General features: G+C 44.0%; 1 protein-coding gene across 1 annotated transcript in view; it reads right to left on the minus strand.

The window, feature by feature from the left end:
- The window catches only part of clybl (citrate lyase beta like), a 61,276-nt gene that overhangs the window by 14,173 nt on the left and 32,587 nt on the right, over positions 1-14,516 (minus strand). Inside the window, exon 2 of the mRNA XM_069663421.1 lies at positions 13,391-13,604. Coding sequence (XP_069519522.1) covers positions 13,391-13,604 — 214 coding nt within the window. The remainder of the gene's footprint in view (positions 1-13,390; positions 13,605-14,516) is intronic.

The following is a 14,516-nucleotide window of genomic DNA, read 5'->3' on the forward strand; positions in this document are numbered from 1 at the left end:
TATTACAGACTGGGTGTCTGTGGCGACTTTCGCGGAGAAATCACAAGCGGCGCCCAGTTAGTGATGTGTTTTCCATCAGCGAGCAGTGGTTGGTCTGCCAGAGAGGGTAGGCAGAGCTAAGCGGCTGCTTTTCCGCTCTCTGCGAGTGTTGCGAGTAAACAGTAATCTACGATGGCTGAACAAACAAAGAAAAGATGGATGACTACAGATACAACTTCAAAAAGAAGTGAAAATCCAAAGAAAAAGAAACAAGCAAACAGTCTGAAAAGGAAAGCGACCATCAGCGAGGAAAATCAAGAGTTACAACCGGAGCCAACCGTGGACGTCACACATGCAACCCTGTCTGGATATCTTGGAAGTGTGCTCCTGCAATTACTGTTTATCGCCACAGGTGCTGCCAAAGAGAACGAAACTGGGAGCTTTGAGATTACCACTTTAATTAGATGCTCAAATTGGGATTATTTTCCTTGTTTCTACATATAGAACTTAAAAAAATATTCTCTTTAGATAAGCATTTCAAACTCAGACTCCCTGACGAATGCTTGATGCTGAAGAGCGTCTGATTTGTCCACATGATCATGCTTTGACAATAAAGGCATTTTAATCGTTTAAAAGAGAGTGCCTTGGGAGTCCACGAAGTGCCCCTATCTTTGCAATTATAGGTGGAGCAGAAAGTATAAGGAACGTATAGGCTATATCATGGGACAAAGAGTTGGTAGTTTAAATACTGCACCGATGATAACGGCAAATGTGGCATCATGCCTTGAGACAGAACTTCCTATTCTATGTAACTTTGCTGCAGATGCTTTGAACTTACTGCAAATAAACTTCTCAGTGGAACGTTTAAACAGGGTGATCATTAGCAGACAGATCACTGAAGTCACGTGCATGAAAGAGAAACTGTAGACAGATATAACACGGGGAGCCCATACATCACAATCTCTTGTAAAAACTAAAGTAAACCTCGCTCATGGGGACCTCTCAAGGGTCACGGGACAGCTTCTGAGACAAAACAGCCCTCGCTCTGATCTCCTGGAATGCAGAACTGTACTCGATATTACCAACGCCCCTCCAGTATCAATAAAATATGGTATCAAAGTACATATCAAAGATTTGCTCACATTTAATAGGGGTCATGAGCGGGCTGGACTGCTGCGTGACATCCATGTCTCCCTTTTGCCTCACTGAATGAGACAAGAGGGATTGTCACACCGTCTGATGAGCGCGCTCTGATCTTTGACTCTTACTCAAGTTTTGCTGTAACCTCTCTGTCGCTCTCTGTTACTGGTGGCTTTCATAAGCCGAGATAGACCCGTAACTGTATCGTGGTAACTTAAAACGGATGGAGCGATTTACGCAGCCATAATTCAGCATTCATAAACCTGCTACTTGGTGGATAAAATTCTGTCCGTCCCGAGCCCGGTTCATGGCGACTGGAGGAAAATTGATACGTGAGAACTGCTTGATTCCTCGTATACTGGGAGTCACATTGATCCCTGACCAAACTAAATAAATAGTGATGTAGAGATGATCAAAAAGCATGGTTTATAACATTCACAGATCAAGTAGACTGCAGAGAGCTGAGTTTATAAAAATGTAACAAGAGATCGCCCATTGCAAGGATTGTCTCATGCCCTTTCTTCATTTTGCGACGGTATTTCCGAGTCCATGACGCCAGGAATGGCCAGGTCACTGTGCATGATCCTTTCTTTTATCCTCAGCTCTCTCTAAAGCGAACGAGAGATTATTCCGCCAGACACCTTGACCCCTATGGGCTCCGCTACTCCGAGCTTGAATAAAGCCCTTTGAAAAGGAGATATTTTACATTAATGGACAGCCATCCAACAAGTTGCTTCAAAGCTCCCTCCCCAATCACCTGGTGTCCCACGGAGAGCTCGCCCCGACGTCAGCTCCATCTCCTCTTTGATTCCCTCCATCAGGCCCATCATTAGAAGCTGACACAGAGGCGGGCAGGCGGGCGAGCAGTCGGCCAGAGCAGGCAGGGCCGTCAAACGCACAGATGCACACAAGAAGCTTTTCAAGTGCAGAGAGGCTGACCTTCCAGAGAGCGAGGTCAGCTCCTTAACACACAGCCTGAGCCTGGGCGCTGAGGATCCTACGGAGTGCTGTATATACGTGACACAGCATGGCTGCTGCCTTGTAGACACCACATCAGACTGAAGCGTCCAAACTGATGTGTGTACAGTCCACAGCGGGGATACCTTCCTCTCCAGCATCAGATCATGGATGTCCAGCCATGCCGTCATGCAGCTTAAAACAGGCAATGTCAAACATTGCCTCTGGATGTGGACTTGCTCGCTCGGTCCCTTCATTCAATTTGAATTAGATCTCAGTGTGGTGGTGGTTACTGTGCTGGTTGTACTGGTAAGGAATGAGGACATAAAATGAGTTTAGAATGATAGTGCTGTCGTACTCGAGACGGGTCTCAAGAAGGTGGTTTGGTTCTTGGACTCGACCGCATTTTCACCCAGTCCTGTCTTGGACTTGGACAAAGAGGACTTTTATTTGAAGACTGGTTAAGACCACAGTTGCAGGGATTCTACTGAACTGCCTGTGCATTTCCTGAATTACATCAATACTGTGTTTGGATGCAAAATGTCTTACTTAATCAGACATATATTGCGGGATGTAGCTAATGCAGTGTTGCCTTGAGAGAGTGGGCAATGATAAACAAGCTTTGTAGCAGAGGTCTTAATGGTTCTGCACAGACCATTGGATCCAAGACCAGGTAGGGACCGGAATGAGTTTGGGTCCATTATTATTATGGTACTTTTGGTCCAGACAGGTACTCTGTAGGTTCTATTACTGTGGGGTTTGTGCCTGTTTCTTATCAAATGAAATACCAAGAGGGATCCAAGCAGGTTTAAAATGAAGTTTTCCAGGTCCTTTAGGGTTTGAGCCCATTACCTCAGACTCATCAAGACATCTACTATGTAGCTAATGTACAAAAAGTATGTTAGCTTATCTCAGCTTCAAGATACTAGCGGCTGGTCAGGACTTTGTCCGGTCATGGTCTCGTCCATGCCTTGGTCTCCATCCCTAATTGTCTTGGTCCTGTCTGGGCCCTGATACACTCTGGTCTCGGTCATGGCTTGGTTGGTGTTCTGTGTTCTTGTGTCCACGAACACGACTGCATATCATGAAATCCATACTTGGAAAGGAATCAGAGGGCTGGATTTTTTCTGGTAGATTAATGCTTGTGTGATGAATATCAATAGCCTGAATAAGAGTCAAAAAATGTAAAAGATAAACGGCATAAATGAGGGTTTGAAACCATTTTCTCAAAACACGGCTATGTCAACTTGTACTCTTAATCTTCGACACAGTAACAAAACTGTATACTGTATGTTTTTGGTGTAAAAAGAGGGAAATCATGAGTCACAATGTGAGTAGTTGTTTTTCAGTCTTTTTTTTGAGAGCTGGCGTTTTGCACCCTGCGGTGCAACTCGCGATGCCATTTAAAATGAGCTGTAGAGTAACTCAGGTGAAGGCTGCCTGCCTGAAGTGTGACTGTGTACCCATTTGTTCATCTGTCTCTGTCAGAATGTGTGTGTGTGTGTGTGTGTGTCAGGGTGTGTGTGTGTGTGTGTGCTGGCAGGTTTCAAGTCATCCTGGATGGGTTTTGACAAGTGACACGCTGCACTCCAGAAAGCAGGAGTGAGATGACTGACTAATTCAGGCTCCATTGATAACTGAGACGTAGCAGAAGGAGATTCAGGCCTTCACTCTTGTCAGTTTGAGGCACACCGTGTTATCCGTTTTCCTGTCAGGGCAGACAACAAGACATAACTAGCAGGGTAGAGAGGGAGGAATTTGTAAATCACGAAACCTGCTTGTCATTGCTGGTCAAAACTGACAGCCTGAAGTGGAAGAACAGCTAGTTATTACACAGTATTTGTTCACTTTAATTGGCCATGAAAAGCTCTCATTACAGCTCTTCGGTTACAGTTCATTACAAGTTGCATTGCAGTGTTTTGGGGGAATTAATTCCCAAGGCTACGGACACATTTCGGAGGGAAAAAGGAGACGATATCATTCAGTATCTTTGAAAACATATACAGAATTATCTCCTCTCTGCATAATTAAAATGATTTACTTAATTAGCTTCATTAGTGATTATGCATCAGTTTGTTTCCTAATGATTTACGTCTCATTTGCAACTCCCAGTACAGCTGTCTCCACGAACAAAGTCAGCCCAATTTACCGTTCTTCCGAACACACGGCCAATTATGCTTAACATTATGTTTCTCTATTAGCTTTCTTTTAAGCTAATGATTGGTTTTAGGAGTGATCTTATTAAGGTATGTAAGCCACATACATCTGGCTTCATTAGGGAGCTTTAAAGCATGCATGAGCTGCAGGGCATGCTCAAATCGTGGCCCCATGCGATAATTCAAAAAATCTAGGGGATAACAATAACCGCTCGAGCGGACTATAAAAACAAAAAGTTTGGCGTGTGGTCTTCTGATGCAGCAGGGGGTATAAATGTGAGCTAATGAGTATTAATCGGGGTAAAGGAAATGGTAGATTATGAAGTAAAATCAAGCCAGAAAAATACAACTTGAAGTCAAATGAAATAATGCAAAAGGTTGAAGCTAACTTAGAGCCAGAACAATGAGCTTTGTGTGGCGTTGCTACTTTATATTTTGGTTTATTGTGTGTTAATTGTATAGTTTTTTTGCCCACTGTCCATAAAACATTAAAAACATAATATCCTGTTCACGTTGAGCCATGACTCATCTCTAAACACGACAATTTCAGCTGTTTTTTTAAAGATTATTTTTTGGCATTTTTGCCGATACTTGACAGGACAGCTGAAGAGAGATAGTAAGAGAGTGGGGAGTGGCATGCACCAAATGATCGGCAGACTTGTGCTGTGTTTGAAATGCCACACTGTACTAGCAGTACATACTGATTTGGCCAAAATGTAGTATGTAGTATGCAAACAAAAGCAAAATGTGCAGTATGCCAAAAATGCCGGGATGTCGTACTGATTCGGAGAAAATCTCCAGTATGCATCGGACCAGGCTACCTCGCCTACAGGATCCCACAATGCAAAGCGCTAGAACGTCACAGCAGCAGTTGAAATGAAGCCTGGCGTAGCATACTGCAAAATAAATTTGAAAAGCTCCTCCATACTACATACTACCGCAGAACGCAGTATGCAGTACGCAGTATATAGTACGGCATGTCGAACACAGCCTATGAATCAAACCTGCGATCGGTGCACCGAGGACTGTTGCCTCTGTACATGGAACGACTGCTCTACAAACTGAGCTAAACCAGCGCCCCAGTTTCCTGTTTTTGTGCTAAAACATAAAACTCCTTTTGGCTTTTAAGTATAGCTACTGACCAGGGTCTCGCTGTTTTATTGTGTCAGCACAACTTCGGGGACTCCTGTTAAATACATGATGGTATCCCCCCAAGCTTGACTGCTGAATTCAAGATGTACAGTGAAAAACTGGAGCTTGAAAAATAGAGATATAGTAGGTACCTTTATTTGGACCACAAGGTCGAGCTGGGCAGTGTAGTTTAAACGGCACACTACATGTGGAAAACAAAAGAAGTGATATGGGACTGCTGTGGATCAGTGGTAGAGGTCGGTGGTTCAATACCTGACTGCTACAGTCACATGTCTAAGTGTCCTTGGGCAAGACACTGAACCCTACATGGCTCCTGAAGGCATAGCCATCAGGTATGAATGGCTACTAACTGGAGATTGGCACTTAGGCCTCTGCCATCAGTGTGTGAATGTGAGTGTAAAAGGGTGACTTTGACATGTAGTGTAAAAGCGCTTTGAGTGGTCAGAAAACTAGAAAAGCATTATACAAGTACAGTCCATTTACCATTTACCATATAATATATAATATCAGAGCAAAATAATTACAAAAAGTCACTTAGAAATATTTTCCAGCCCTAAAAAAGACGCCTGCTGCTCATAAAAGCATCCTCCAAAAAATGCACATATGAACCAATCAACATGTTAAAAAAAATGGTTTAAAACATCCACACCTCGCTGCTCGAGTGATTCCAGTAAAACTACAGCAGTCTTGGCAGATCTGTGGATTTCTTATTAACTTGGTGTCATTAACAGTTCGTGTGATTTAGGTGCTAATAAGGTAAAGAAGGTGTAAAAACACAAACAAGTGAACTGCAAACACGTGTCTTGAGGCCACGTGAAATGTGCGACTAATTGCATGATGACAACAAATAATGACATCGCTTTGGGGCCTGGTGTATTTTCGTTTTGCCCCCATTCAAGTTGTTATTTTTCTATCTTAAAGCTTGCTAATTACTTAATGTGAACTGCCATTTATACAGAAACTTTGTTGCAGAATAAGAGAGGTGTAGCTTTGCTTATTTTTCCCCTCCTGCACCAACATCTGCTCCATCCCTCTCCACCTCCTCCCATTCTTTCGTGTTTTCCTCTCCTCGTCGCCTTCTCCATCATCACTCCTCCTACTGGGGTTACTCTCGAAGTGTTACGTTGCGCGGCCCACGTAGCACAGCCGCTGCTCCGCCAGTGAAAACACGAGAGTGTAACAGGATAATGAGAGCGGGAGAGAGGGCCTCTCTGTTCTCTACGTCTCAGCATTTTCCGAACCCTCGCTCGACCTCAGACCTCGCCCGTAACCCGCGGTATCTGGGGACGCTCAAATGTTATCTGCGACTTATACTGATATCTGGAAAGGACGAACATAAGAGACGATGTTTCATTTAGTTAAATCGTGTGCACCTTCTCCTGCAACAGTTTTCACTGCTAAGCTAAAAATGCTAATGGTAGTGCTATCATCACTCTCCTTTGCACCCTGACCTCTCGTTCGCCTATCATACCCCCCCAGAGGACTCTAATCGATACCTGACACATAACACTTAACACACACACACACACACACACACACACACACTGTGACCGACAGTAATGTTTGGAATCGAGGGTCTAGCTGATCCAGCGGGGACAGGGTCTATTTTCTGGCTGAGCGGCTCACATCCCGTTTGTGAGTCTTGGCAGCCTGACTGGGAGTTTCTCTCAACTCTCCTGGGTCCTACGAGGTGTTGAGCGCACAAGTATACAAACACACACCTACACAGGATCATGCATATACACGGCTGACACACACTAAATACAAATGTTCAGTATTCATAATTCAACGGGCTAACATTATTTCCCAGGAGCTCTTTCTGTCAAGAGTTTAGTCATTTGAATCCACTTAAATGGAGAGCAGATCTTTCAGTGTCCTCTGGAATAACACAGTGAGCATTGAGCGGAGGTCATGTATCAGTTGACAGTTGGCTGCATAATTTATGTTAAGTTGAAAATCTCTGGTGTCAGACACAGTTCATGCATAGAGCATAGCTCATATATTGACTGCACCGCTAACAGAACAGGGTAATAGACCGTAATAATGTCACCCACTCCACCATGTGCCTGTTATTCTTTGCTCAGCTGCTCTCACTGCCACCACAAAGGCCCGTCGCCAGACCAGCGGCTTGTGGTGTTACCGGGAGGAAAAACTGAATGATGTAAGGAAAAGAGAGACATTTTATAGTGCTGTGTTCACATATACTGTATACTTATCCAGTTTACGCAATGAATTCACCACTAACACATATAAAAGTTGAAGTATTTTTGGTAAAAGTAACGCAAATATAAGACATGTAAATCTGATCTTAAACCACGTCTTTGCATTAACTTAAAGATTTCCATTTAAATAAATGTCAGTTAAAGCTCCTGTGAGGAGCGTTTGGTTTGTGTTGATTTTGGCGCCCCCTGTGGACAAAGCCGTACCTCTTATCTCTTTGCTAATTTTGTCCTGTACATGCTTAAGTGGTGGTTTTTAACAATAAATCTCATCCTTTCTTCAACAGTCATATTTATCACTCACAATTTTTGCCCTGTAAAATGTAAACAAAGGCAGCTTGCAGTTAATCACTTTATGAATGAGGTAACACAATGGTGATTGAGCCTATGGCCCACTGATGAAAGCCTTTGCATCTGCAGTATTACAGACTGTTACAGGCTGTCTGTAGCAACTGTCACGGAAAAATCACAAGCAGTGCCCAGTTAGTGACGCGTTTTCCATCAGCCAGCAGTGGTTGGTCTGCCAGAGAGGGTAGGCGGAGCTAAGCGGCTGCTTTTCCGCTCTCTGCAAGTGTTGCGAGTAAACAGTAATCTACTATGGCTGAACAATCAAAGAAAAGATGGATGACTACAGATACAACTTCAACAAGAAGTTACAATCCAAAGAAAAAGAAACAAATTTGACGCTCAGATGAAGGCAAACAGTCTAAAAAGGAAAGCGACCGTCAGCGAGGAAAATCAAGAGTTACAACCGGAGCCAACCGTGGACGTCACACATGCGACACTGTCTGGATATCTGGGAAGTGTGCTCCCGCAATTACCGTTTATCGCCTTAGGTGCCGCCAAAGAGAAAACCACAATATAAACTTATATATTGTATACTAATTTATTTTGCCATATTACCCACTCCTATTTTGGACTTTGATCGTCTTATTTTCCATAAGAGTTTACAGATACTGTTAATGCAGGAGGTCCATGAAATCTTTAACTCATAGTGCTGTAAATGCTTCTTTTTTACAAGTTTATCACATGTGTGTCACAAGTGACAGGTGATGTCAATTCTCAATGAAAAGCTCAGACTGTTTGTTTGTCTTGCTCCAAAAATTGCAGTCTATTCAATATTAGTCTGTGGTGGCAACGGTTCCCTTTTATGTAGGACATGGAAGATTAATGGTAATCAATACTTATTTGTACTTTTAGTAGCTTTTATGTCATGCAGTATACAGTGCTTTTTACCCATAGGTAGTAATTATACAACTGGCCATAAATGAAAAAACACATCACGAGTAACTTCTCTAAGATCTCATGGCTGTAATTCTTCTAATAAAAACCCGCAAACAAGGAACCTACCACAAATTGCATGGCGTAAAAATGTACATGCGTGTGTGTTTAGAGGTTGTAATTACATTCATGTACTTATAAAACAGTAAAGTTCAGGAGTGATGGGTTTCTGGCTTCCACATGGGCCTGATGAAAAGGTCCTGAAGGTGTTGATTCGTATAAGCAGAACTTCTTCTAGATGTTTTATAAACCTTTCAAACAAGCAAATTGTGAATTAACTCATTTTAAGTGCTAACAAGGGCTCCTGCTTCTGCACCGGCTGATAGTGAATGCAGGACACTGGTCCTCTGTCACGCCTGACTGATGTACAGTGAGCTGCTGACTGTAACAATCTGTGTATGTGCTTGTGTCTACGTGCCCACATTTGTGTGTTACTCTCTGCCTGTATGTGTCTACACGTGCACGCTTCCCTGTGTGCACGTCTGTGTTCTGCATGTCTTGTGTACTCGCGCGCGTTTGCAGGCGCGTGCTGGTGTGCGAGAGGTGCTCCCCGCCGTGTCGGCCGCGCCACCATGCCATCTGGAGAGGAAATCGAGTGTGAAGTACAGTATAGTTTGGGACCAAGCTCCGTGGCAGCGGCTCAGCAGTTAGTTCATTAGTTCCAAACTTCCAGGGATTAGGAGAGAATCTCTGCGGCAGGGAGGCAGGGGCAGTCGGGGAGGATGGAGGGACCCATGTGGGGAAAGGAGAGGGAGAGGGAGAGAAACACCAGGAGGAAAACTGGACCATAGGGCACGAGGAGAGAGAACACGAGAGCGAGAGATAAACAATCTTAACCCCGAGGACCCTGGCGAGGGGAGAGAGGGACAATGAAAGAACAAGACAGCGAGGGAGAAGAGGAGGAGAGAGGACAGGTGTAGCCGTCAGTTCCGCTCCGGGGTTTCAACCTGCCCACCCTCTTCCTCCACCCCACTGATCATACAGATATGATGATATGTGTAAGAGTGTTAGAGCAGTCAGCCTTGTCTTCCCTCCCCTCTCTCCTCCTCCTGCTCTCCCCTCTGGGTCTGCGGTGACAGTTAGCGAGCTCTGGGTGGCTCCTACCCTTTACTCCTTCTCTCATCTCCCTGCCTCTTAAGCAGCCAGCGTTACTGCCAAGATGGAGCGCAGACACTTTTGGAGTCAAAGCGGCAGGCAATTAAAGCGGGCACTCCTCGATTTCTATTTTCAAGGGGAGGGGGGCGGACTGACCTTCATGGCGTACCTTTTTGTCATGAATATCTCTCCTTGTTTTAAGGTGAAGGTGACGGATAATGAAAAGAATACATTAATGAACACATAATAGGAGGGTGGTTGTGGGCAGTAGCCCCATTTAAGGCCTATCCAAGCATACCCGGTAACTAACCTCACATTTCACCCATAAATCTATCGTTGCCGACACAAAAACAGTGGCTTCAGGATGGTATTTAGCATGCTCAGTGTTTGCTCTCTCACTATATCGGTGTAAGAATAGATCTTAATCTGAAATAAATAAGTGCATTATATTATGAGAAGAAAGCCGACCACAAATTTCTCTCTGGGGTGGAAATTTTGAGCTCGATCTTGAGCAACTTCTCTTGTCAGAAGCTGAAGCACAAACTGCTTTAAACATGCCGGCAACAAGTGCATCTGATTTGGATGGAACAGTCAATTCAGATGTGAACATCACCTTTATTTGGCCAATGCTTTTGTCCAAAAAAAACTAACAATAAGTGCTTGCTTTTGAGGCATTTAGTTACGCGTGGCTGCTTTGGAGTGTGTGTATTGCCGTTATCAGCGGCACCTCGTCCCGGTGCTCGTTAATGCTGTGGCTACAGATATGGACTGGATGTGCCGCGGAGTGTTTACTTTAGCGACTCCAAAATGCAGGACACACATAGCGTGAGGATGTGTGCGCAGACAGTGTGCATTAATTGTATGGACATGAAAACACACTGCTTTTATCTGGCACAATTTCCTTATTTTTTTATATTCACTAAATCACAGAACAAAAAGTCACTTTTTTTCCCAATATCGTGCAGCCCTACCCCTAATAAATATTCTTTAAAGGTTTCAGAGATCTACTGTGGAAGTGTTTCTTTTTCGTCATGCAGCCTTTGACATTTTACATCGGACCAAGCAACGCCAGCGTTGCAGAAGCAAAACGTGCGCAAGGTGTAAACAAACAGCGCGTGCTTCAAATACACACACACACACGGCGCTGTTCCGCCCTGCCGGCTCCAACGTTTACACAGACGCCGTCTCGCCTCTCTTACTACCTCTGATGCCGGCTCAGAGGTGGAACGTCTTCGCCCCACCATTCCACCTCCGTGCGTTTGACATTGGAACGTAACAGAGGTGTAATTATCCCGCCTTGAACTGGCAGTATACAGAGTGCGAGTGACATCACAGTGTACAGACACACCTTGCTTCTACATCACTCCACAAAAGAACATAGTTTAAGCACTTACAATGACAAAAGTTTCCTTTACTGAAGATGGACCAAAGTTGTCTTAACATTCTCTCACTATTTTGAAAAGCTTCTCTCCCTGCCGACAGATTTAACTCCATTCCCACACATGCAGGGTCATGAGCAGCAGCTACTGTAGAGTACTACAAGCGAGTCTTCTCACAATTGGTTGAGGCGCAGTGCTGTTGTGTAAGTCAAAGGAAATAATAAGGAAAAAGTACACTTTGGTTTACATGCAAGAAGCTTGAGCCGTGTGCAGCCTGCATTGACAGCTGGTATATTACAATACATTTGCTCTGCAAGACTCACTTGAAACATTTCCGGTGTAAATAAACTTTTAAAAACTTCAGAAGTTACAGTAACTATTTGCATGAATTTCCTTCCCTCACCGTCACGGTTTAGCGCCTAAACAGGGCCTCCAATTTTTTAGGAAATAACCCCCCGTGTATGTAATAAAGACGACAAATAAAGAAAAGATGTTTTTGTAAACTGAATTTTGAACACCGATTGAAAAAGTAAAACCATCATTATGACAAATTGATCGATGAAAACATAAAAACTAATGTCCAAAACGAATGTTTCAGCGGTTTTCCTACACACACACACACACACACACACACACACACACACACACACACACACACACACACACACACACACACACACACACACTAGAAGCACTGTTTATCCAACAAGAAAAAAAATATCATCTTAAGGGAAGGTATAACTAGACAACAACCCCCACGGATTTCTAATTGCCACAGAGGAGAAAGAAGCTGAGGGTGTGGGAAGTGTAGAAAGGGTGCCAGTAGGAAAGGTTGTTATTGAGTAAATACCTATTTCTTACATTACACAGTACAACCTGGACAACATATAATAGGTTACAGGCTTTCTGCAAACTGTGTTGGATTCTTTTAAACCTCACGTTGACCTATGGTGGCAAAAAAAATGGCCTCATTCTCGCAGCATGTCGTGCTTATATAGCTGGATCAAAGTGAGGGGGTAATTAGGCTTGGGGAATATTCAGGTATTATTCTCCAGAGTTCATTGTTGGTATTTTGCGGTACATTATTCAGAGTGCTGCTATGGAAGACGGAGAGGTAAGCCTGTGGAGAGGCATCATTGTGCAGATTAAGAGAGCGGATACGCCCTGTAGCTAATGCCATTTCCCCCTTTATTTTTACCAGCATACGCCAGAGCCGAATGCTACAGGTACAACCCATTGGCTAATTGCTGGACAGGAAAAATAAATTAATGATGAATGAAACTGAGAGTCATAACTGCTCCCTGCAAAGTCAGACAAAGCTGGAAATACAGTTCCAATGTTTACTGTGAAATGAGTGGGCTGGTGAAAGAAATACGTGGGCTGGAGGAGGACACCAAGATAGAGACACGATCCTGTCCATGCTGACAGCTCGAGAGTCTGAATTCTCCGCAAGCCTGAATGGATGCTTCAGTGCTGCATTCCTCTCCACATAATAAAGACAGAAGCTCTAACATCCACCAACTCCACGGCAGGGTCACAGTTTTAGCCTGTCAGTCACACAGGCCATCGTCTTATTGTCTTCTACAGGAACAGCCTCCAGCCATATCAATCATCTTTATTATCATGACTTAAAAACCTTTGTTAGTTAACTTTTTACCCGGGCCCCCTTCTTTATCGCGCTCTCCAATCACGATTTCATGGGCAGTTCAGCTGAGCCAATGGGGAGGCAGTGTGGGCGGGAGGAGAATGCTTTTAACCTGCTGCATCTGGTGCTTTCCCGCTGCTCGCCCAGTGGGACGTGGTCACCTTGTTTTAAAGGACTCCCATAGGGGGCCGACGCTGCCTTTATCTCATCATAATGGGGTGAAATGTGCTTGTTTTAAACATCTCACTTAGGTAGTTTTCCTTTCAGTGATTAAGACCGAGCACCTGTCTGAAGGAGGGAGGTGGAATAAAAATCCTGAACAGCTGTGATTGTGTGTTTGTGACCTATGAAGGCGCATTTAATTCATACATCTGTGTATTTGTGTACCTTTTTGCTGAGGGCTACACCGTCCTCGCAGTCCAAGACGGCGCAGTCGACATCCAGCGAGGCCAGCTTCCTCAATTTTCGCTCATCATTGCCGGGGCAGTAGAGAACGGCCCTGCGGGGTACGTAGCGCAGTGAGGGGCCTGCAGAGTGATGGTGATGACGCCATGCTTCGGTACACAACTGCCAAGCTGCAGGCAGGAGCCAGCCGCTCTCCCTGTCAACACAAATACATACATACATAAGCACACAGAGGCACAGAGACATATACCTTTGTGTGCGAGATATACACAACAGACAGTACTGGCATGAATACATGTCTTTGGTGCATACATTACTCATGAGCACACACAGCATCCATAGAGGGCTAAGGGCAATGAATAATTAAAGGTTGTTGCTGCATTCATCTTCATAATATCTACAGTGATTATATGTGAGGATCAGGAATGGGGCCTCCTCTTCCTCCAGACCAGAGCGAAAGTCTGGAAGCGTTTCATTTCGGGGAGTTCTGTTTGCCCTTCAGCAGGCCATTGAAGGGGATGAGAGACGTTGACCTGTGCTTTGGCGCTCTTTGTTAGGAACAAACTCACCCAAACACTGAGCCACTCATATGCTAATGCCGCCACACTGCTGAATATGTAGGCAGGCCGGAAAGTGAATGAGGAGGGGTGTCAGGAGTGGTTGGAGCTGAGTCATGGAAAAGTTTGGGGGACAGTATGTAGCTGTTATTGTGGGCCTGATTCTGTCTCTTCTTCTTTCTCTTTATTACTACGAGGTATTAGGTGTGGTCCCTTAAACTGCAACAATTTATCGATTAGTTGTCAACTATCAAATTAATTGCTATTTGCTTAATTTTATAAGTTCAGTTGGCGGATTTTAAGATTAAAACTAGAGATAGACGGATATGGTTTTTTCAGGGCCGATACCGGTCATTAGTAGTCAAGGAGGCCGATAACCGATATTTGAAGCCGATATTCATTTGCAGTATAAGTGAAAATATTGAATAATACAAACTCCAACACTTAACTTTGTTTAAATGCCTTTAAGCATATGCATCAGAGCCAAAATAACCCAGTTTTAAATTGATCTCTTATCGGCCGTTGGATTAAAAAAAAAAAAAAAAAATTTT

The sequence above is a fragment of the Semicossyphus pulcher genome, unplaced genomic scaffold, assembly GCF_022749685.1.
Source record: "Semicossyphus pulcher isolate SPU_LCO1_2020_fin unplaced genomic scaffold, fSemPul1.0.p SCAF_15, whole genome shotgun sequence".
Lineage (NCBI taxonomy): Eukaryota > Metazoa > Chordata > Actinopteri > Labriformes > Labridae > Semicossyphus > Semicossyphus pulcher.